At 44.8% G+C, this 25564-nt stretch overlaps 1 protein-coding gene across 7 annotated transcripts in view; it reads left to right on the forward strand.

Annotated features, from left to right (window-relative positions):
* KAZN (kazrin, periplakin interacting protein) overlaps positions 1 to 25564 on the forward strand; it is a 745023-nt gene that overhangs the window by 554289 nt on the left and 165170 nt on the right. Inside the window, exon 1 of one of the 7 annotated variants that reach the window (XM_034753340.1) lies at positions 2659 to 2681. The exons of 5 other annotated variants lie outside the window; for them this stretch is intronic. Coding sequence is in view for 1 of the 2 variants with exons in the window: in XM_034753339.1 (XP_034609230.1) it covers positions 2748 to 2823 (76 nt within the window). In the remaining variant the exon portion in view is untranslated. One more of the 7 variants, XM_034753339.1, reaches the window with a different exon arrangement.

A 25564-nucleotide genomic window follows, 5' to 3' on the forward strand; every position in this document is an offset into this window, starting at 1 on the left:
GCTGGAAGGAGCTGCAAGAGGGCAATAGACTGTTATTTGGGTTTATGAAGCTATTGTGTAAGCTCCTTGGGGCTGAAAGTTTGTCTCCTTGTGGCCTTTCTACTCTGGACTCAGCTTGCCTCGAGGGGAGTGACCTCACCATTGGGATGATGCACCGTCGTTAGCTGCCTCTCGTTGCCTATGCCTAAAGCCGGCCCTGTGGGAGTGGGGAAGAATGGAAAATAAACCAGATGAGCTATTTTGTAAGAAGTCTGCATGTTGTGAGCTAGACACACAAAGTGTCAGGTCACCTCGTCTCGGCCAATCGCAGACCAGCCTTGAGCAGCTAGCAGGACAATAGTGTGAAACAAGGTCATATGACCTCATCTCAGCAGCTGGAATGTGTTTGCCCGTCCGGGGTCCTAACCCGTCCAATCAATCAGTATTATTACTCCACTTTGGCCATTACGAGGCGCAATAAAGAGACAGACCTAAATCCAGGCACCCCAAGTGTTGTCTGCCTTCTCCACCTGTTCGACGTGGCAAATCATTTACAAATAGGGCCTGGTTTTGAGGGCAGGAGCTGTAAAACGTCCTAAATGATGATAAAAACAAATCATGGCAGAAAATGTAACAACTTGTGCCTGTTCACTTTGACCTCTTCCCATTCATATGTGGCCTCTTCAGCCTACAACGTATTTTTATCCTCCCATTATATTATAAAGACACATTTCCATTTCCCTCTTACCCTGTTGCTGTGGTATTTGTTCCCCCTCACGCCCATGCCATCTTCTCACTTTCTATTGGCTCATCTCCTGCCTTCCTGTTTGGTGACTGCCTCCTGTAGCCCATATATGAGATAGAATGCACCAGTAGAGCCATGTACCACTTCCAACAAAAATTGCTAATGAATTTAGAGCTGGTGAAAGGGGACAGGGTAGCTGCCCTAGGCGAAGGCCTCTTCACAACAGGTACAGAGCCATCAGTGACAGGGCAACCTTCCCCCCCACACGGCTTCAGCTCGGGTGACCAGATGCCCTGATTTTTATAGGGACAGTCCCGATTTTTGAGTCTTTTTCTTATATAGGCTCCTATTACCCCCACCCACCCCCTGTCCCGATTTTTCACATTTGCTGTCTGGTCACCCTAGCTACAGCAGTGTGCCAAACCTGTCCCCCCGTTTCCAGGGGGAGTTCAGGCTTTATGACCCATTCCGTTCTTGACCTCCATTCCGGGATAGAGTTGCCAGAGGTAAGGGGTGGGTTTGTGTTGTGGATATTTATCCACTAGCAACTGGTCTGTGAAAGTCTATCATCAAACAGCCAGTAGCTGGTAACAGCGTTCAGTCGCTACCAAACTAAACTGGAGTCAAGCCGGTCACCCACAAGGCTGGATAGTCCATTTTCATGACCCTGAGTCATCCAGTGTCTCATGTACAAGACAGTGTGACATGGCTGAAGCGAACCTCCCTGTGCCTCAGTTTCCTCACCATTGTTATTAGCAATGTAGCTGCACTGTTGGCAATAATATGGTAGAGAAAGGGCTAGTATAGACACAGTTATTGTATAGGTAGGACCTTGGAGAATAGTGTATAGGCAACCTGCTACTGCTACCCTTCCTTACTGTCTGTACTGCGGTAGGGAAAGGGATTGTCTTCATGGGGACACTCACAAAAATTAATCTGAATCCACTTTTTAAATTGCGTTAAACCTCTTTGTGGACACCCTTCTTCAGAATTAAAGTGGCCGTAATTTGATTGAACTTAATTCATGAATTAAGGTCAATTAAATTAAGGTCACTTTAATTCTGAAGAAAAGTGTTCAGTTCACACACACATAATGTGGTTTAACTAAGACACTTTAAATTCACACCCTTAGTTCATTTGGATTATTTTTACTGTGTGCCCCTATGTAGACAAGTTCTTAGGCATACAGGAGCCTCATCCTTATTGAAAGTTGATGGTAAATTGCCTAGGTCCCTTTTTTGAAAATTGGAGTTAGGAGCCTAAGTCACTTTGGCGCTTTTGATGCCTAAAGACCCCAATCAGGGCGGTCTCTACCCCCAAAGAGCATACAGTTTGAATAGACAAGACAAGGTGTGTGTGTGGGGGGGGAAACTGAGGCACAGAGGGGGACACGACTTACCCAATGTCTCACAGCAGGTCAGAGGCAGAGCTGGGAACACAGCTCGTCACCTAGTCTAGTGACCTGTCCACTAGATCATGCTGCCTGCCGAGTTATTGATCCTCCAGTGTTATTCATAAGAGTAACCTAATAGAGTTCATTAATCACACGGGAGCTGCAGAGTAGATGACAGATTTTGATTATATTGACTTACTTTCTTTGAAGAACAAGTTGGAAAGGGAAGAATCCTTCTCCCCAATATAAGGCAGCTAGTGCTAAATTCTCTCCCTCCTGTTTTCTGCAAAGTGTCACCGACAAGGTCATTACAGGACTCAGCAAAAAGTTGACCCGGTGAGTTGTGGTGACAAGAATTAACTCAGAAATCAGGAGTTAGTGGGAGGCAGAGAGAGATGGTGCCCAAAGAACTTTTAAAAGCCACGAATTCTGACCTCCCTGTTCTGTGCACCTTCATTCTCTGCCTAGAAACCTCCCCTGGGTGGAAAACCACACCTCCCTGCCAGTGACATCATGCTAGCACAGTCAGCAACCTGCCAAGGGGTCAAATTCCAAGCCACACAGGTAAGCACACTGCACTTCCTGCCCTGCTGGGGAGGAGTTGGGGGGAAGGAGAGTGAGAGTGACAGAATGCAATCTCCAGCCATTCGCAGGGCAGCTAAAAAATCTCCCAACATGAAATCGGACAGCGAGGAGAGCAAGCCAGGTATGTCTGCCCCAGTGGAACTGCACTGCCTTAGACGCGGGTTAGGAGAGTTTGGAACAACACTTGTGTGTGCGTTTGTGAAAATTGCTGATGGAGTGAGTCCTCCTTTCAGGCCCTGCCTGTTGTTTGGGTCATTACACGCCCAGTGATTTTTCCAAGCTGGTTGTTAATTGAAACAAACAGTCCTCCAGAATTCTGGTTAGTTGCTGTTCCTTCATTCCTTTGCTGTTGGGGAAAACTCTGTGTCTGTGGGAGGAAAAGGAAAAAAAAAATCAGCAACCCTGTCTGTTAAACGCAAGCATGTGTGGGCTGCAGATGTTCAAAGGGAGCTGTGTGGGAAAGTTCTTGCTTTTAAAACTTGCGAATGAGTGGTTAACTCGCGGAGCGGTTGTTTTAACCGTTTGAGGATCATGAACAGAAAAGCCAGAAGCGATACCTCTTGTTGGTCACTGCAATATTAAAAGAAAGGTGAGTGTTCAGTCCGGGAAGCTGATTCCAGGAGCAGCAGCCCAGAAAACCAGTCAAATATGTATGAAATGTGACTGTCCTGTTGCTAGTTGCTAAACCGTAATGATCACTGTACAGTGATGGGATTATAAGATACAGTTTGCGGCGTGCTTGGCTTTAAAGCAATGGAGAGGCAGTTGTGCATTCTTTGCCTCGGGTAATCTTGCTCTCTGTCTTTGCTTCTGATGAGGCTGGTTGCAGTTTCATTTAATGCGCATTAGGGCTTTCTTTTTTCTGAACTGTTTAAGACTATTTGTAAACTCTCCCTCTGATACTGCCGAGTTGCTCAGCAAATGGGTTAGAAATAACTGGCTTCTTTGTAGTTTTTATACTCACAAGATTGGCTACAAATGGGGAAATTGCTGCATTTTTCAAACCGAGCACCACCACCAACGCAGAAAGGGAAATTACAGTGCTGAGAAGATACATGTGGTGTTAGGCTGATTTGTGTATCGTTAGCCCATCTCAGGTCATTACAGAAACCCGAGAAGAGAAGTTTAAGGTTATAAACTGCTTGCGAGCAGGCTGGAAGTTTACAAGTTGACCCTCTGTTTGAATTGCATGGTGCTTGTGAGTAGTTCAGATGTGGGGCTACAGGAAGATGCAGGTGAGGAATTGTATCCAGGCTGCCTGAATTGTGTCTGAGGGGCTCTCTCATTCAAATGCAGATGAACCTCTGGATCAGATGAAAATCTTGGCATAAAGTGCCCCTAAGGAACTTGGGCCAGTTCCTCTGCTGATGTAAATGGATGGAGCTTCATTGCTCTGGCCTTTTATTTTGAGTGGAAAATAATTTTGAGTCTTTGCAATATTCCAGTTTTCCTTCCCTATCTCCGATATTCCCTCCTCACTCCCCCTTAGCCCTATCCCAAAGTTCAGTCATTATGAAACAGTCTGTGGTGGACTCTGTCCCACCGCATAAGGAACCTGCCAATTTCCATTCAGACTTAGAAGGCTGGGAATGTGTAGCCAAAATGAGAATCTGATTGCCTGAACAGTGAACACATCATCCAGTTTTGTTTTGTTTTTTAAAAAAGCAGATGCAGTGAGTTGGTAAAACACAGGAACCGTGTGTGTGTGTGTGTGTGTGTGTGTGTGTGTGTGTGTGTGTTATCTAGGTTTACTGCTGTAGTTGTAATAATCTACATTGCATCTGCAAGTGTGCACATCCCTATATAGAGATATACACATGCGCACTGTGGCTGTGAATATAATTTCTGAAAACTCCCTGTACGCTAGATTTGTAGAATGGTTTAAGCGCCTGAAATCAAAGGAGCTATATATAATTTGTGTGTGTGTATACACGCGCGCACACACACAAGGGATTGTAACATAGTTGGCCACAGATCTGACTTCATGGTTGTCACCATGCTTGACAACTTTCTCTTTTGGAAATAATGGGGTTAAAACCTAGATCTTCCTGGTCTAAAAGCACAAGAATCTTACTGCTTGAACTTCAGCAGAATTCTTACTGGTTGTTAGCTGTATAGGCCATGTGACATACAGGTGAGCAATCTTGAGACCAACCAGTAGGGCGGGCAGTTCATTACAACTTATTACATTACTCCACGTGTTGTCTGTGATATGAGTCGGTTTGACATGGTATCTGTAGTATTGTGAGTCTTTTTGGAACTTGAAACAAGAGCAGACAGTGTTTTGAACAGAAATATTAGAAGCTTTATATTATTAAAAACCCTAAAAGGAAGGGTTGCTGCTTGGATTTGACTCTCAAGTTCTGAGAATCAGGCCACTTACTTATTCAAGTGTCTGAATATGGAGTGAGGTGCCTCTTTTTGGGATGCAAGCGCTCCGCTTCGGAAGGGATCCTTGAAGATATCCTTGAAAGTCAGTGGGAGCATGACACCTGCTGCTTAGTCTTCAGAGACCTTGACCATTAATCCTAGTTAGTTTGGTAAGAAGGACTAAATCAATGTATGTTCCCATGTGAACTCGCTAACATTTAGTGGACATTTGTAGATTCTTATTTTCTCCAATAATTCACCTCCCTCCTGTATTCAAGAGATTTTTAAACTTCGTGCTCCTCCTTCACCATCTTTATATAGTAGTGCTTGATTCTGAAGCCAATGGGCATTGAGGGCACATTGCAGGATTAGGATCTTGGTTACTTTGCTTTTTAATAAGCGATCCGCATGAAATTCCTGAACAGATTAAATATCCTCCATTTCCCCTCTCCCCCGGCCCCCCAACGTGAATTTAGTTACCATCTTAGAAAGCTTATTATTAGCATCGGTCAATGTCTTCCCTCTATTAGCCAGTGTCCATTAGAGATGGACAAGCCAGGCAAGAAGATAATTTCTATAGTTCTGGCTCTGCCCAAGCCTTTGACCAATGCAAATATTCTGGCAGTTCAGTCGTTCCCAAAGGTCAATTTCCTCTAGAAATTTCTGGCCCAGCATAGCTGCCCATTTAAGTTTAAGGCCCACTGTCCATGGATTCTGCAGTGAGCTCCTCCTTCCATCTTTCCACCTGCTCTATTCCACTGCCTAAAAGCCGTGCACTGTTTGCTTCAGAGACTTTCTTTGCAACTCATCCTCTCTAGTCTGCTTTTCATGTGGAATACTTCAGCTTTATCCTTAATTTTAAAAGGACCCTCATTTAGACTTTATTTTAAAAAATTACAAAGACTAAATCCAAATATTTCCATGACATTTCTTTTCATTATAAAGGAAACTATTTTTTTATTATTTTTTTTTCTTGCCCCTGTAGCAATTTGCTAGGTCAGGAGAACCTGAAAGTAAGGTTGTCTAGCAATTGACTAGAGAGAAAACTGAAACTGACTAGACCATTTTATTAACTGCACTTGAAACCTCAGCTTTCAGCTGGGAAAGCCATTCAGCTTTTACACAAGTAATTCGTGAGAAATTGCCTACTTAAAATTAGCTCAGGACTGAAGTAGGAGTGGGGATGAAAGCAAGATAGTAATCAGAATGGTGTGATTTTACAATTCCAAAAGCAGGCCGGGGGGGACCAGGGTAAATGCTTTCAGGCCAGTGAACCTTTTCCAAGCAGTGGTACTGATTATTAAAGAAAAACAATGTGTTTCATGTGGTTAATGGTTGCTTGACACGCCCCAGCTTATATGTATTTGATTTTTCTCAGCACTATCGAAAGCCTAGAATGGCCTCAGCCCATTCTCTGTCTTCTCATCTTCCCCATTTGTATAAACTGCACAAGAACACTCATGCATTAATTCTGAAATTATGTTCAAATCCACTGAGTGATAAAATCCCCCATAGCCAATGTTCATGCCTCTTTATAGGCCTCTCTTTAATCTATGAACGTGTTTCTTGTGCCTGCTTTTCTGAGCTGCTGGTGCGGGGAGGGAGGGGAGGAGGAGGTGTCCTATATGACAATAAAACAGCCATTATTGTCTTTAACTTCCAGCCAAGCTGTGCTTGCTGCCTCTGCCAAAATAGTGTTGTCTTTTTTTAGCATCCCCTTGCCACTATTGGCACCACTTACCCTGATCCATTTTGTCTATACCCATCCATAAAACAGTTCTGTCCTTTCTTTTAAAATTCCTGCTCGCTCTCTTGATCCAGCCCAGGTTTAGTTCGCATGACAATACATTTGCTTATTCGCCTTGAAAAGCCGTCCCTTGAGCCATGCACTCATCACTGTAATGAGTGATGATAAACTTTCCAAACCCTCTTTGGCTTTAAATCCCCCTCCGCCCTCTGTCAATGTTTGTGTTGATTAGGACACTGTGGAGAATGGGGGCTATGGTTTCATTATGTGTTTGTAGAGAGGAAGGTTGGTCCAGTGGTTAGGGTGCCACCTAGGCCGGGGGAGATCCAGATTCCCTGCTCTGCCCCAGATAACCCGTGTGACCCTGGGCAAGTCACTTAGGCTATGTCTACACTACAGCCTATGTCGGCAAAACTTATGTCGCTCAGGGGTGTGAATATTCCACCCCCCGAGCGACATAAGTTACATCATCATAAGCGCTCATGTGCACAGCGCTGTGTTGGCAGGAGAAGCTCGACATAGCTTCTGCCGCTCACAGAGGTGGTTTTTTATGCTGACGGGAGAGAGCACAGAGCGTTTTCACCCGACATCTTCCTAGAGCGTCTTCACCTGCAGGGCTGTACCTATAGACATGGCCGTAGTCTGGGGATAAATATATTTAAGATTTGAAAACACTCAGATACTGCAGTGCTGGGGGCCATATAAGTATGACAGATGGTTTGTATATACCTAGCACAATGAGACCCCCAGGCTCTGATAAGGGTCTCTAGGTGATACCACAATACATATAATTGATAATAAGAATTATTTCCTTCTATTTAACCCTTTACTCCCATCACCAAAATTCACTGTTCTCATCTTTACTAATCGATTTGCTGCCCCAGCAATTTCCCCATATTACAGATAGTGCTTCTCCCCCTATATGACTGAGGTACGGACCCTCTGTAATATACTGTACTGCTCTGTGTTTTCCATAAACAGCCACAAAATGTGCTCTGAGAGCCATCCAGCTGCACGTTCGCCCTTCTACACCCATTTATAAAATATCCACTCTCAGCAGCAGTTGGTAATCTCCTAGAAAACACAGTTTTGCATCCCCTTGCTCTATTTCCAGAAAAGGTGTCATCGTTTGGTTTTCTTTGTAATGATCTCTGATTGTTTCTCTCTCAGTATCTCGCATAAATACCACAGGCTGCTCCCCGGGACTAGCTTGTCAAACCTCTTCTGCAAGAGCTATAACCTTTGCCCCTAGCAGACTAATCCAAGTCCTGTTAACTTGGTCTCTCTTGTGCGTCTTTATTGGAATGTCTGTGTACCCAGTGCAGTTTATATCCCTGTTTGTCTTTGTCTTGTTTATATCACAGAAGTGGTCATGAAAGCTATCAGATCAACTGCGTCTGTGCATGAACTTGAAACCATGTGAAAACTGCGTGACTTTGAGTTTCCTTCTAAAATCACACTGCGCCCTAGTTCAAGCCAATCTAGGCCGATGTGTGGGCTTTGCATCAAAACTGGAAATGGCTCAAATGCAAAGTGGACAAACTTCTCTGAGTTTTTTGGGGGTGTTTGGATTAGGCACTCTGGTAGGCCTGCTCGAGATATTGAGGGGCTGGCCAAAAAGTTTGCTCTTAATGTTTTAGGAGCATTTTGATGAGTCTAAATAAACATATCGTGCTTTCCATAGTGTATGTCTACACTAGAAATGATACAGCAGCACAACTGCAGCACCAAGCTGTAGACACTACAGCGATGGAAGGGGTTCTTCCATCTGGAGGTGGTAGCCCGCTCGTTGACCTAATGGGATCGGTTTAGGTTGGCTTAACTACATTGCACAGGGCGTGAACTTTTTCTCAGACTAGAGCGATGTAGTTAAATGACCTAATTTTGTAGCGAGACAAAGTGCGTGAGATAATAGCTATTATTGGTCCAACATAAGAGATATTGCCTCCCACACTCTAATATCTTGGAATCAACACGGCTACAATAACATCGTAACTAACTTTGTAGTGTAGACCAGGCCTCAGTGTGCTTTGCAAACATTAATTAAGCCTCACCACAACCCTGACAGGTCACTAACTCTTATTACCCCATTTTACTGATGGGGAAATGGAAGCTCAGAGAGGTGAGAAAATAATTTTCTTTAAGATCACACAAGAAGTCTGGGGATTATGACCTAGATCTCTTGACTTCCAGTTAGCCATAATACTAGCTTCCCCCTCTTTTTAAATGGGGGGTTGGTGGGGGGGACCAAGTGAGACTAAAGCAGAACAGAGGAAGTCTATTAACAAATTGTGTAATTGGATATATATGGCATAAACTGAATACATGGTGTGGGATGCTATAAAAAGTTTATTGCCACTTGTCTTGGAGAGACTAGCAGCGCGTACTTGTGGCTCTGTGTAATGTGGTCATGACAAAATAGTAACACTATAAACTGACCCATCACATCTCTTATGGAGCACTTCATAGGTCTTTTTTTCATGGTTATTGTCCGCTTCACTGCCTCTGCTTTCTTTGTGTGAACGTGATTTCTTTCTCAGCCAGCTGAGAACATTTAAACAAACCACTCCAGCAGGAATGGAGGCATGTCTTCATCAGTGTCTTTGACATCATCAGTTAGGCTGTGTGGTCCTAATCACCCATAAACAAAATGTTCCGTGCAATAGCAAATTGCTTGATGCAATAAAGAATTTTACACCTTATCTGTAGAGTTCATTTCACTGTCTGTGTGAGATTCCATTATGAAACACATAACCAGTAATGTGGTCTCAGAAAAATATAGATCAATTATTTCAAATTTGGTCACCAAACTCTTTCATGTTTAGGTGGCTTAAATTCAGTAGCCTGAACTTCAGAAAATCCACAACTTCTACTGAAGTGAACTGGCGTGGTGAAATTTGATCTATTGCTTGGTTTTCATGTGTGGCGGAAGTCAACCAGCATTATTTCGGGCTCCCGCTTAGCTGAGAGTGTTACACAAAGCCTGCATGTGCTCACAGAAAACTTAAATTTTTAATTTTAAAATATCCTACCATCTAATTTGAGTATCATTTTGTATTCAGTCTGAGTTAAAACATGAACAAAGTCAGGTTTTGAAGGCGTTTTTGTTTTTCAAACTTTATTCTTCAGTATTATAAATTAGAGCTGGCTGAATGAATTTCAAAATTTTGATGACAAAATGGAAAAATAATTAGCATTTTCAGGATTTCCTTCCTCTTTTTTCCACCAGCTCTGTTAGCAACCCAAACACAACCACAGTGTGCTTGTAGAGAAGAGGCAGTGTTTCCATAGAACACTGGACTGGAACTCTCGGGAGACCTGGATTCTGTGGCCAGCTCTGCCACTGGTTTCCTGGGTGACCTTGAGCAAGTCACTTCACCTCTCTGTGCCTCAGCTTCCCCATCTGTAAAATGATGCTTTTCCTTGTAAAGCACCCTGAGATCTACTGATGAAAGTGCTATATAAGAGCTGGTTATTTATTTATTTATTTATCTATATCTATCTATAAATAGATATAGATAGATAGTATTTGTGAAGCCGGGGAATGCAATTGACCTAACTAGTTTAACTGCCCAACCTGACTGAATTTACTCTTTGTATTTTAAGGGTTTTGTTTTTGTTTGTTTGTTTTTTAAAAACACCCTATGTTAATGCAGAGTTAAGGTTGCTTGGCGTTATGCCATTCCCTTGCAGAATGCTGAATTGAGCAAAATGCAAAATTTTGAAAAACAGGAAATGCAGAGTTAAGATTGCCCATGTAACCTTAACTCTACCCTCTTTCAGAAATGCTCCAATACACCCTGTTAACATACATACCTTTATGCTGCCAACCCATAGTTGTTGGAATTATATGACTGGAAGGGACCTTGAGAGGTCATCTAGTCCAGTCCCCTGTACTCATGGCAGGACTAAGTATTATCTAGACCATTCCTGATAGGTGTTTGTCTAACCTGCTCTTAAAAATCTCCAATGATGGAGATTCCACAACTTCCCTAGGCAATTTATTCCAGTGCTTAACCACCCTGACAGGAAGTTTTTCCTAATGTCCCACCTAAACCTCCCTTGCTGAAATTTAAGCCCATTGCTTCTTGTCCTATCCTCAGAGGTTAAGAAGAACAATTCTTCCTCCGCCTCCTTGCAAAAACCTTTTATGCACTTGAAAACTGTTATCATGTCCCCTCTGTCTTCTCTTTTCCAGACTAAACAAACCCATTTTATTTTCCAATTTTCCCTCAATGGTCATGTTTTCTAGACCTTTAATCATTTTTGTTGCTGTTCTCTGGACTTTCTCTAATTTGCCCACATCTTTCCTGAAATGTGGGGCCCAGAGCTAGTCACAGTACTCCAGTTGAGGCCTAATCAGTATGGAGTAGAGCGGAAGAATTACTTATCGTGTCTTGCTTACAATGCTCCAGCTAATACATCCCAGAAGGATGTTCACTTTTTTTGCAACAGTGTCACACTGTTGACTCACATACACGCTCTTTATTTCCTTTTACAACCTGTTCACTCTCACCCACAGCCTCCCATCTAACACCATTGAAGGACAAAAAGAAAAAAAAAACGGTTTCCAGTCCACCTTCCCTCTACCCTATTTAAGCAATTCCTCAATATGCACACGCTCATGCTGACCCTTGTCACTGAGATTCTGGAGGTACCAGAGCCTGGCATACACCCACACACTTAGCCAACTCCCCCAAAAGAATACCACTTGCATATAATTTAAGAACAACTTCACAGCCTTTTACAACTCCCTTACACTTACTCACAGGGTATCATCACTGCCTACTCGTTCAATTAACCATCATTAAAGCATTAAGATCATCTCTCATTCCACCTCACTGCTGACAGTATCCTTTATAATAAAAGCTTTATGTCCTGTTACTGACCCAACTTACAGAATACCCAATAGAAATGATACCTACTTCATCCTGAAAGTACCCAGGCATCTCTTCCCTTTCCAAACACACACGCGAGGGTGCAAAACCTAGATCTCCTATCACACTCTCAGCTCTGTCACACACCGCAAAGTAATCCACACATCTCACAACACACCTCTACCAAGCAGAGCAAACTACTGTCTCCACAAGTCAGTAGAGCGATGCCGGGCACTGACCACACTTGCTCTACCTGGAGCACATGCAGATCATAAATGCTTAGACTGCTCTCATATCCCAGCTCGCTTCTGACAATACCCTTTGTTATAAAACCCCAGTGCCTTGCTAATTATATAGCATACATAGGACTTCTGGTTTTAGGGGTTATTAATTTTCAGGGTATTTTTAGCTGTTTTTCACTCCTATGTAAATGTCCAAAAATCAGGGGTTTTGCCGGGGAGGGGAGCCTTTCCTTTGCTGTGAGAAGATTTTGTTTGTTTTTTAGGTGTTTCCCAAAATTCTTGTCTAAATAGGATCTATTTTAATTTGTATTATCTGTGTAAAAAATGACTTAAATGTTAGTTGTTGTTGACTCCCTGCTTTAGCATTTACTGTGTTTGTCCCTGGTGAGTTTTAACGTAGTACTGTTTCAAACAGCGCTATGGTAAAGCACATTAGGAAACCTTTCATGCTCATCAGCAGGGTCGACACGGACCTATTAATGTGTGACACGCTAGTGCCCTTTAGAAATCGCACCCCCATAGTCGATAAGCAATTAGATACAAGGCAAGAAGCAGGGACTTCGCCTATATAAACAAAGTGCACTGGGAACGGGGTGAAGTCAACGGAATCTCAATAACCATTTCTGATGTTTTTCATTGTTGGCTAAACCCCAATTTGATTTTTTTTTCTCCCGGTTCTCGGGGGTGTTTTACTGGTGTTTATCAGTTAAAACCTAAAATCAGAAGCCCTAATTCTGCACTGAAATGATGCCTGCTAGATTCCAAAGGTACAAATGCAGCTCTTCCTTTTGCTCACACGGATTGGAGGGTGCAAAACATGAATTTAGTGGGGTGCCATGCACTGCCTGGGGCAAAACTCAACTCAGTGCAACCCCAAATCCCTCTCTCTATTCCCCTCCACGGCCCCATAATGTCCCTCCCTCCCTTTCTCAGGAGGCATTCACGTGTCTAGTTTTTTCCCCAACAATACTTTTATTACGTTTCCTCCAAAATAAAATGGCCGCCGGTGACTCTCAAATTGTCCAACCTCCAGCCACTCAGTCTAAAACGCCTTTTGTTTTAGGTAGGGACTTGTGATTAACGTTACGTTACGTTAATTGAAGGGTGAGTTGTTCACAGCCATGCAACTCAATAAGGTCTGTGATTCATGCCGCCAGTAGGACCTCAGTTTAACTGTACAAGGCTGCGGCAAAGAAACTTGTTTGCAGAGCCTGTGACACAGGAACCCATCGGTCAAATGGCCCCAAATTCGGACCTCTAACGCTGCCCTGTGCCCCTGCAAGGCACACCAAATTGCAAAGCATTCTGCGTAACCGTTGGATTTTAGAGCACTTACAAAAGTTAAGCCTTACGCATATAAGATGAAATGGAAACCCTCTAGCCATTTTTCTGTAGTGGGCCATGCACACTGTAAAATGTATATTTTCTTAAAAATTGTTCTCAGTTTGGGTCCCCCAAAGATTTAGTGGGTGTCTGCGCTATCTGGGGTAAAACTTGACAGAGTGAGACCATTTGAACCCATATCACAGCAATAGTTTGATCTCTAGCACTACACACACAAAAACCCCAAAACCTAGAAACTTTTTGAAAAATGGCTATTGGTTTAGGGCTTATATCTCTGCAACCCCTGCCTCAAATACCCCAAATTTAGGTCATGATCCCTGCCTTGTGGCGCACCAAATTTCAACAGAATCCAACTAATCATGTTGGTTTTAGAGGGTGTGGAAAGGTTAACCTTTAAACAGAAGTAGTGACCTACCACTTTAATAGCCAGCATAAATGGAGTAACTAAGTCTGATTTCCATACACTTTTAGACCCAGATTCGCTAAGGTATATGCCTAATTTTAATCACATGTGGGGAATGGTGTATCTCATGTGCTTAGGTACATCACTGAATCAAGACCTGAGTTGTAATAATCAAATGTGTTAGTGACATAAATGAGACTTTTTTTAAAAAAAATCCCTCGTTTGGCAATCCGTGCTTTCCCAACCGATGATCATTCTTTTAATAATTATTTTTCATGACTTCCCAAGTTCTAACTTTCCTCCCAAGCAGGAAAAAAAAGTAGTAATAATTTTGAAACAGAATCAGAACTACTCTAAGGCCTGGTCTACACTACGGGTTTAGGTCGGCTTTAGCAGCGTTAAACCGAATTAAGCCTGGACACGTCCACACAACGAGGTCCTTTCTTTCGACTTAAAGGGCCCTTTAAACCGGTTTCTTTACACCACCTCCGACGAGGGGATTAGCGATAAAACCGGCCTTTGCGGGTCGGAATTGGGGTAGTGTGGACGGAATTCGATGTTATTGGCCTCCGGGAGCTATCCCACAGTGCTTCATTGTGACCGCTCTGGACAGCGCTCTCAACTCAGATGCACTGACCAGGTAGACAGGAAAAGACCCGCGAAGGTTTGAATTTCATTTCCTGTTTGCCCAGCGTGGAGAGCACAGGTGACCACGCAGAGCTCATCAGCACAGGTAACCGTGATGGAGTCCTCCCAGGATCGCAAAAGAGCTCCAGCATGGACCGAACGGGAGGTACGAGATCTGCTCGCCATATGGGGAGATGAAGCAGTGATAGCTGAACTCCGTAGCAGTAAAAGAAATGGAAAAGTATTAGAAAAGATTTCCAAGGCCATGAAGGACCGAGGCCATAACAGGGACACACAGCAGTGCCGCGTGAAAATTAAGGAGCTACGGCAAGCCTACCACAAAGCCAGAGAAGCAAACGGAAGGTCCGGGGCAGAGCCGCAAACTTGCCGCTACTACGCGGAGCTGCATGCGATCCTAGGGGGTGCAGCCACCACTACCCCAACCGTGTGCTATGACTCTCTCACTGGAGAAACACACAGGGAAGACGGTTCGGGGAACGAGGAAGATGACGATGGAGGTACTGTAGGTAGCTCACAGCAGCAAGGAAGCGGAGAAACCGGTTTCCCCAACAGCCAGGATATGTTTGTGACCCTGGACCTGGAACCAGTAACCCCCGAACTCACCCAAGACCCTCAGGGCACACAGGAGACCTCTGGTGAGTGTAACTTTGTAAATATTTGTAAACATTACAAAAAAAAAGCAAGCAAGTCTGTTAACGTGTATGAGGATGGAGCGGAAATCCTCCAGGGACATCTCCAGAAAGCTCTCCTGGTTGAAATGGGGTGATTTTATTAAGGGGGACATTCAGAGGCGCCCGTTCCTGCTATTCTGACCAGAAATGTTCCCCGCTGTTAACCACGCGGTGGGGGGGAGGGGTGAAGTGATCATCCCAGAGAATCGTGTGTGTGTGTGGGGGGTGGTTTACTTGTGTTTGTGCCGCATGTTAACCGGGAAACCGCAGCCCCCTCCTTTCACATTGAAACCCCATTTTAAATGGACAACCCAATTCATCCTTGATATGGGAAATGCGCTGCTGTTTGCAACCTTTCCCACATGTTAAGAAGGTTAAAAAAGCCAAAACACTGTGGCCTACGATGGCTGCCTGCAAGCCGAAATATGCGACCTTGTAATGAAAGAGTGTACCCATTGTTCCCTAAAATGTGTCTTTTTTAACCACCTCTCCCTTCTCCTCCACCAGCTGCAAATGTTTCTCCTTCGCAGAGGCTCGTGAACATTAGAAAGAGAAAACGTAAGACGAGGGACGAGATGTTCACGGAGCTGCAGATGTCCGCCCAGGCTGATAGAGCACAGCAGAATGTGTGGAGGCAGTCAATGTCGGAGATGAGAAAAGCCCAACATGAACGAGAGGAGAGGTGGCGGGCTGAAGATGATAGGTGGCGTCAGCTTGCAGACAGACGGCAAGAGGCAATGCTCCGTCTGCTGGAGCATCAAAGTGATATGCTCGAGCGTATGGTTGAGCTGCAGGAAAGGCAGCAGGAGCAGAGACCGCCGCTACAGCCCCTGTGTAACCAACAGCCCTCCTCCCCAAGTTCCATAGCTTCCTCACCCAGACGCCCAAGAACACGGTGGGGGGGCCTCCGGCCACCCAGTCACTCCACCCCAGATGATCGCCCAAGCATCAGAAGGCTGGGCTTCAATAAGAGTTAAAGTTTTAAAATGCAGTGTGTCCTTTTCCATCCCTCCTCCCCCACCCATCCCAGCTACCTTGGCAATTATCCCCCTACCTCTGTAAGGAACTAATAAAGAATGCATGAATGTGAAAAAACAATGACTTTATTGCCTCTGCAAGCGGGAGGGGAGGGGAGGGTGGGGTGGGGTGGTTGGTTTACAGGGAAGTAGAGTGAACCGGGTCGGGGGGGGGGGGGTTGGAGGGTTCATCAAGGAGAAACAAACAGAAGTTTCACACAGTAGCCTGGCCAGTCACAAAACTCGTTTTCAAAGCTTCTCTGATGCGCACTGCGCCCTGCTGTGCTCCTCTAACCGCCCTGGTGTCTGGCTGCGCGTAATCAGCGGCCAGGCGAGTTGCCTCAACCTCCCACCCCGCCATAAAGGTCTCCCCCTTACTCTCACAGATATTGTGGAGCGCACAGCAAGCAGCAATAACAATGGGGATATTCTTTTCGCTGAGGTCTGAGCGAGTCAGTAAGCTGCGCCAGCGCGCTTTTAAACGTCCAAATGCACATTCCACCACCATTCGGCACTTGCTCAGCCTGTAGTTGAACAGGTCCTGACTCCTGTCCAGGCTGCCTGTGTACGGCTTCATGAGCCATGGCATTAAGGGGTAGGCTGGGTCCCCAAGGATCACGATAGGCATTTCAACATCCCCAATGGTCACTTTCTGGTCCGGGAAGAAAGTCCCTTCCTCCAGCTTTCGAAACAGAGCAGAGTTCCTGAAGACGCGAGCATCATGTACCTTTCCCGGCCATCCCACGTTGATGTTGGTGAAACGTCCCTTGTGATCCACCAGGGCTTGCAGCACCATTGAAAAGTACCCCTTGCGGTTTACGTAGTCGGTGGCTTGGTGCTCCGGTGACAAGATAGGGATATGGGTTCCGTCTATGGCCCCGCCACAGTTTGGGAATCCCATTTCAGCAAAACCATCCACTATTGACTGCACGTTGCCCAGAGTCACTACCCTTGCTATCACCAGGTCTTTCATTGCCCTGGCAAATTGGATCACAGCAGCCCCCACCGTAGATTTGCCCACTCCAAATTGATTCCCGACTGACCGGTAGCTGTCTGGCGTTGCAAGCTTCCACAGGGCTATCGCCACGCGCTTCTCAACTGTGAGGGCTGCTCTCATCTTGGTATCCTGGCGTTTCAGGGCAGGGGAAAGCAAGTCACAAAGTTCCATGAAAGTGCCCTTACGCATGCGAAAGTTTCGCAGCCACTGGGAATCGTCCCAGACCTGCAGCACGATGCGGTCCCACCAGTCTGTGCTTGTTTCCCGGGCCCAGAATCGGCGTTCCACGGTATCAACCTGCCCCAGTGACACCATGATTTCCACATTGCTGGGGCCTGTGCCTTGTGAGAGGTCTATGGCCATGTCAATTTCCTCATCACTCTCGTCGCCGTGCTGCAATCGCCTCCTCGCCTGGTCCGGGTTTCGCCTTGGCATGTTCTGGCTCTGCATATACTCCAGGACAATGCGCGTGGTGTTCATAGTGCTCATAATTGCCGCGGTGATCTGAGCGGGCTCCATGATCCCAGTGCTAGCTATGGCGCCTGGTCAGAAAAAAGGCGCGAAAGTAGTATCTGATGGACCAGGAGAAGGAGGGCGGGAGGGAGGGAGGGCCGAGTGACGACATGGCGTACAGGTACAGGAACAGGGAGAAACACAAACAACTGTCACACAGAATGGTCCCCCCAAAGATTAAACTGGAAACCCTGGGCTTAGCAGGCCATTGATTTCACGGAGGAAGGGGAAGCAAAAGGCAGTTAGCAGCTGCTGCTGTGTAGCAATGCAGTCCCACGTCTGCCGGCACCCAGAGGACATATGGTGACGGTGAGCTCAGCTGTGCTGAGCGGGCTCCATGTTGTCTGCACAGGTAACCCAGGTAACCCAGGTAAAAAGGCGCGAATCTATTGTCTGCCGTTGCTGTGACGGGGGAGGGAGGGGCCTGACGACACGTACCCAGAACCGCCCGCGACACTGTTTTGCATCATCCGGGCATTGGGATCTCAACCCAGAATTCCAAGGGCGGCAGAGACTGCGGGAACTGTGGGATAGCTCTGGGATAGCTACCCATAGTGCAATGCTCCGGAAGTCGACACTAGCCTCGTACTGTGGACGCGGTCCGCCGACTAGAGCACCTAGAGCATTGTATTGTGTGGACACACACAATCGGCTGTATACAACCGATTTCAATAAAACCGGCTTCTATAAATTTGAACTAATTTCGTAGTGTAGACATACCCTAAGAAGAGTAGAGAAGGGAAATGGAGGGAAGATTTATTTAGTCTAATTCTTGCTAACAGGTGGGAGTCCACCTATGCTGGCTTCTGGTCACATTGATCTTGAGACTGCGTATCAACTATCCTATTATCTCTGCAAAGCGTATCAGAAGACTATATATGTGTAGTGAGACTGTATTACCGAGTAGTAAGTGGCATGAATTTCCTGTAAACAATTCCAAGATCGTACTGTACAATACTGTCTTTGGGGATGAGATATAAAGTCCTATCTCTAGGTGGTAATTTCTCCTTGCCACCCATTTTTCTTCTCCATTTGGCACCGGATTTTCCTCTTCCGTCGAAGAAATGAAGGGAGGCGGAGATTACATTTCTCTGCATTCAAGTGCTGAATAACAGTAATATAGGTCCGAAATCAGTGTGCGCTCTTCACTGCCCGCTTAAAACCCATTGACTTAAAGTTAGGCACGCATACTGCCGTGCTTTGAGCACAAGCCGTGGACAGTCAGCAAAAAGTCTGACCTCCGCTATTCAGGCTGAACAGTGGAGGTGTGAGGGAATGATTGAACCACCTCAATAGCTCACTCCCAGAGCACATTTTCAACAGACATAGTGTAATGAGTCGCCTTTCTGTGACCCTGCAGGGCCAGGTACAGCACGCTTTAGCCTGGATCCAGCTGTAATGGGTATGTCAGTGATTTACGCACTAATCAATTAAATCCCTTCGCTACACTACAGTAGCTCATTTGAATATTTGGAAGACAGGCTTGATACGGATTTTTAAAGCCCTGGGCTACGTCCTGCGGTCTTTAATCCACAAGCACGGCTGAATTCCGGCCATGATATTTCCCTGATGAGCTCTGGGATTGAGTCCTTGAGGTGCTGTGCACCTCGTTGGCTTTTTCAAACTAATGGAAGTTAAGGACGCTCAGCACTTCTCGGGATCAGGCTCATTATTTGGAAGGTCTGCTGGGTGAAATTGCTGCTTGGTACATGAAGCCGCCCCATCTTGGTCATAGAATATCAGTAATAGAAATGTAGGGCTGGAAGGGACTTTGAGAGGTTATCTAGTCCATCCCCCTGTGCTGAGGTAGGACCAAGTATACCTAGACCATCCCTAACAGGTGTTTGTCCAATCTGTTCTTAAAAACATCCGATGATGGGGATTCCACACCCTCCCTTTCAAGCCTATTCCAGAGCTTAACTCCCCTTAGGGTTAGAAAGTTTTTCCTAGTATCTAACCTAAAAGCACATAGACCTTATCAGTAACTTTACAGAAAAGACAGGCTCCCATTTGCATTTTCATAAGTCCTCACTACACAGTGTGTGTTCTGTAGACATTCTTCCAGCCTAGGGTACATTGCTGAGCGAAGAATACTAGTTCTGTACAGGCACTGAAGTCAGTAGGAGCCCTGCCAGCATACGGACTGAGGGATATGGCCCAATGACCTGTTGTTTAGGTTTGTGCATGAATTGTATCTATTGTACAGTTGTAAAGCTCCATGAGGTTGAAACGGAAATGTCTCGGTGCAAATGTTCAGTTTTTTTATTCAGTACGTTACTGTACCTCTGGAAATTTCCCCTGAACTCGCTTGGCCTGTGCAAGCTAGACCCTGTTCTCTGATCCCTGACTCACATCGGAGAATAGATTCCCTCCTCCCCCACCCTCAATAACTTTCATTCTAGGACACTTCTTTCCCAAGCACAGGTTTTGTGAAAGGGAATTGCTCATGTCTGTGTTTAATACACTTTTTAAAATAAGTGCACAGACAAAAATACACCCAGAAGCCATATCAAATGGGTTACACAGATTCCTTTAAATGTAAATTCCAATGGGGCCAGATCCAAGGCCAACTGAAGTCAATAAAAAGGCTTCCGTTGGCTTCAGTGGGCTTTGGGGCACATCCACAGTTCATAAAGAGTGGGTAGGTGATTAATTTTTTGTGTGCTTTCATAGAAAGGAATGGGATTGCAGAGGCTCAAGATTTCTGAGACTTCATCCCTAAATGCCCTTTTTTATTCAAACCTTTCAAACCTTTTAAAAAACTATTCCATTATTTACATAGATAAATCTATAATCACCAATCAGATCTTGGAGCATAAAATATCTGGAATTCTTCTCATAATGCCATGTAAATTTAATTATGTAAACCGAAATATGGTTAGCTGTTCATTATTTCAAAGTTAATTGTGGCCTTCATCACTTGGTCTAAAATCTTTTATATGCATTAATTCCATAGCTATCTATTGGTGACGTTTTCAAGAGCGGAAGCATGAACTGCCGTGAAACTAGGGGCTTGTCTACTTGGGGAAATTGACTAGCATAGTGCCGGCAGAATAATTATTCCACTGTAGCTATGCCGGTATAACTCCCCTGTGCGGACACTTTATTCCAGAATAATTACTCCACTCAGTTTCCCTATGTGCTGCAGTTCACAGGGAAGGAGATCCTACTGAAAGAAAAGAAGGCAGAATAAAGCATTTTTAATCCTACTGCTCACATTGGAATCGTCCCACACTGGTTTATTGGAAAGTGTGAAGAGGAATCTTATTAATTACAAGTGTGAACCGCAGCTCACTCAGTTTTGTAACCAGCTGCAGCCTGAGGTTTCAGCGTTGATTTTGCCCTAAGTTAATGCTCACCACCTTCTTGAATAGCATCACTGCAGGTGTCAAAAGTCCATTCACTTCCTGTTTTAAAATGAGGTTGTCGTGGAATGTAGGGGAGAGAAGCTGCATGACACTGAGCGGGGGTTCCCATCTCAAAGGGGTGAGGTGGTCTGCCCAGAAGGAAATGTTAGCGATGCTTGTTGAAAATCTTTCTTCTCTTTTGTGGAGCAAGTAAACTTTTTGCTGTTTTGGGAGAAGCTCCGATTTTGTTGTAAACACTCAGGGATAGTCAGTCATATAGTCAAATGGGACCATTTGGGAATAGAAGGGAAAAGTGGAAGTGTGTGTATAATTGTCCAACTGCCTGCACTGACGCTATTAGAAGACACAGTCTAATAACAGGTTTCTTGGCAAAGATTTCCCCCCACTCCCTCCACAAAAAAGAGCTTAAATTTAGGCTTCTAAATAATTGGCTTGCTTTTGAAAAGTCCCAAGCTCCCAGCATCTCCCATGGAGATCACTGGCAGTTGTTGGATGTTCAGCATTTTTTTTTAAATTTAAGTGCCTAAATAGAGATTTAGGAGCCTAATTTTGGGTTTCTAGGCCATGTGCATAAGGATAAACAGGGAAATATAGGCATAAGTGATCTTCTCGATTTGGTTTGGGAGCACTCCTGAACGTCACCAATTTTAAAGGGGAAAATCCCTCTTTCTAAAGCCTAGTTATTCTTATAACGTGCTTCATGCAAATAAAATCACGCTGCTCTATATGATCTGTTAGCCTGTGATTACAGTTATAATGCAATGGGAACTTGTTGGAAACCAATTACAGATGTGTGTTGTTTCTGGTAAGTGAAATAGAAAAATGCTTTGGAAAAATAACTGAAACCATTTAACAGTTTGTATAATTTTGATCAATGAGTCCTTGCCCAACTGTGATTTATTAAAAGCTCAATTTATTCTGTCCATGGCCTGCCTGACAGCACTCACTGATCTGTAGTAAGTGAAAATGTTTTTAGTGAGGAAAGAAGCACTGACGGAGACTAGAGCATGTTAACGTAGATTTTTATTGAAATACAAAAGGAGCATTAAACAGAGGGGAAAACTAACCTCTCCATACACTCGGGGCTTGTATATATCAGGGGTTCTTGGCCAGAGAGAACCATTAGGATCATCGAGACTGCCCTCCTGCATAACACAGGTAATAGAACTTCCCCAGAATAATTCCTAAAGCAGATCTTTTAGAAAAACACCCCATCTTAATTTTAAAAGTGCCAACGATGGAGAATCCACCATGACCCTTGGTCAATTATTCTACTGGTTAATTACTCTCATTGTCAAAAATCGACACCTTATCTCTATTCTGAATGTGTCTAGCTTCAGCTTCCAGCCATTGGATAGTGTTATACTTTTCTCTGCTAGATTAAAGAGCCCAGTATTAAATATTGGTTCCCAGTGTAGGTACATATAGATCAGGGATTGGCAACCTTTGGCACACGGCTCACCAGGGTAAGCACCAGGGCCGGGCCAGTTTGTTTACCTGCTGCGTCCGCAGGCTCGGCCGATCGCGGCTCCCGGTGGCTGCGTTTCGCCGCTTCAGGCCAATGGGGGCTGCCGGAAGCGGCGGCCAGCACATCCCTTGGCCCACGCCGCTTCCTGCAGCTCCCATTGGCCTGGAGCAGTGAACCGCAGCCAGTGGGAGCCGCGATTGGCCAGACCTGCAGACGCGGCAGGTAAACAAACTGGCCCGGCCTGCCAGGGTGCTTGCCCTCGCGAGCTGCGTGCCAAAGGTTGCCGATCCCTGATATAGATTGTATTCAAGTCAACCTTACCCTTCTCTTTGTTAAGATAAATAGAGTGAGCTCTTTCAGTCTGTCATGATAAGGCATGTTTTCTAATCCTTTAATCATTCTTATGGATCTTCTCTGAATCATCTCCAATTTATCAACATCCTTCATAAATTCTGGACACCAGAACTGGACACAGTAATGCACCAGCACCAAATGCAGAGGTAAAATAACCTTTCTACTCCTACTCGAGATTCCCCTGTGTGTGCATCTTTTGGCCACAGCATTGCACTGGGAGTTCTTGTTCAGCTGATTATCCCAAATATTTTTCAGAGTCTCTGCTTCCCAGTATAGAACCCCCCATTCTGTAAGTATGGCCTACGTTCTTTGTTACACAGTCAACCTGTGGAACTCTTTGCCAGAGTTGTGAAAGCCAAGACTATAACAGGGTTCAAAAAAGAACTAGATAAATTCATGGAGGATATGTCCCTCAATGGCTATTAGCCAGAATGGGCAGTGATGGTGTCCCTAGCCTGTTTGCCAGAAGCTGGGAGTGGACAACAGGGGATGGATCTCTTGATGATTACCTGCTCTGGTCATTCCCTCTGGGGCACCTGGCATTGGCCACTGTCAGAAGACAGGATACCGGGCAAGTTGGACCATTGGTCTGACCCAGTATGGCCGTTCTTATGTTCTAGATGTACAGATGTACATTTAGCCGTATTAAAATACATACTGTTTGCTTGTGCACAGTTTATCAAGCGATCTTGATCACTTTGAATCAGTGACCTGTCCTCTATTTACCATTCCCCCAAGTTTTGTAAAGGGATCAACCTCCCCCCCCCCCCAAGTGAATCGCACCTAACTCTGCAGTTTTGGGGTCCTAGCTCTAAATACAGCAGCTGAGGCACGAGGCCATCTTGGTCCCACAGTCTAGGAACTATGGAGATCAAGAAGCCTGAGTCTCCCCTCCATTACCCCAGTTTTAAGCTGGTGTAGCACACTAACTTCAATGATGTTTCGCCCGCATAAAACTGGTGTAATGGGGTGGAGAGTCAGGCCCCCCGGGATACAGGGCCAAATCAAACAATGAGGGAAAGAAGCACATACAAAAGAGAGAGAAAAAGAAACAAAAAGCAGGCACAACCCATAGGTACCTGCAAGCCTGGATTCCTTGGCTTACAAGTGACCTCAGGTCTTTCCTTCACCAAACACTGGCCCAGATTGACTTCACGCTGGTAACTCTTATTTTATACCTTTTCCCCAGCTTTTCCGCCTCTTTAAAAGGGCAATGTGTTGTCATAGAGCCCATCGCTAATTTTAGCTGGGAATGAAAGCTGTTTTCCCCAACTGAGCACCCTCGAGGTCTGCCACAGAAATGCCAAAGTTTGGAGAAATATTTCTCTGTGGTACAGGAGAAATAATATGTGGCTTGGAGAACCGCTTCTGTAGTAATGAGATCTGGTTCTCCTGGGTTTGTTTTGCGTGCTCTAATCAATCATTTTCCAAGGAATAACTAAGAATAGCTCTTGTCCTAAGTACCTCATATAATTAACAGCTGTTGCAAAAATAAAAGAAATTGCATCATAGTTGTTACCAGAGGAAAAGGTCTGTATTTTAAGGGTATTTTCTCCACTGCATTTCCATCGTTGGTGGTTATTTGTGATGGAAAAGCTGACTGTAGGATTTTCGGTGTTGGAGGGAGCAGGTAGGGGGACAAACACCAGAATAACAATGTCTGTTGCAGTTCAGCGAGGAGGTTCCCTAGCAGAGCTGTTGGGGAGGAAACTTACACAGCCCCTGCCTGTATTCGGCTGACTCTAGCCAGATCTACCATACACGGGATGGTCTCCACATACGCTTGTGTTAACATTTAAAAAGCGTGAATTCAGACTGATGCTTTAGCTGTCTGTGTGTGGATACTTCTTTTGGAATGAAAGTGGCTGAAGTCAATTTAGCTCAGGGGTTCTCAAGCTGGGGGGTCACGAGGTTATTACGTGGAGGTCATGAGCTGTCAGCCTCCACCCCCAAACCGCCCTTTGCCTCCAGCATTATAATAGTGTTCAATATAAAAAAAATGTGGTTTTAATTTATAAGGATGAGGGGGTCGCACTGAGAGGTTTGCTGTGCGAAAGGGGTCACCAATACAAAAGTTTGAGAACCACTGAATTTGGTAACAAATCAACTTTTAGGAAACCAATTTAATTAATTAAATAGGTGCAAGTTTGTGTGTAAACCCGCTCAAAGTCCCTCTCATTAATGAGAGCTCAATGCCTATTGAGGTAAATGGGAGAAACTTCCACTGGCTTCACTGGATGTTGGGTCAAGCCTTAAATTCACCCAAGACATTATAAAATATATTATCTGGTCTAAGTTTGGCCCTAAAATATTTGGCCTTAAATCCATTTGCGCATTTTCAAAATGGCTGATGACTGAATTTGTTCTTCTCAATGTATCTAGCCTCTTTGCTGGAAATTTGTCAGTAACCGTAGTGTGGGAAAATTCACTAGAAACAAGTTGTTTTCCCCGTGGCCCATACCCAGGGATCAACTTCCAGATGACAGCTTTGATTGCAGCATGTTTGGATATGGATGACTGCTACTTGTGTTCTCTTGAATGATCCCAAATGCTGGAATTTAGGAGCTGAATTCACACCCCTGAGAAACTGTAACATTGCATTGGCAGGATATCACAAGCTGTCACGTCGCCCTTGGACGCTTGTTTATGGTAGTTTTGCTAGGAATTCAAAGAGCACTTTGGACTTTAATGAAATCCCCAGTCCAAAGCTCGACTGTTCCTAGTTAGTGATTTTATTGCTAAATAATTTACAGAGCCCGTCTTTGCCAATTTTCGTAAGGGAAATATTTAAAGTATGCAAAACATTTTGTCTTCCTGAAGCAGCTGCTCATTTGGGATGGAGAA

This window comes from Trachemys scripta, chromosome 19 (assembly GCF_013100865.1).
Source record: "Trachemys scripta elegans isolate TJP31775 chromosome 19, CAS_Tse_1.0, whole genome shotgun sequence".
Classification (NCBI taxonomy): Eukaryota; Metazoa; Chordata; order Testudines; family Emydidae; genus Trachemys; species Trachemys scripta.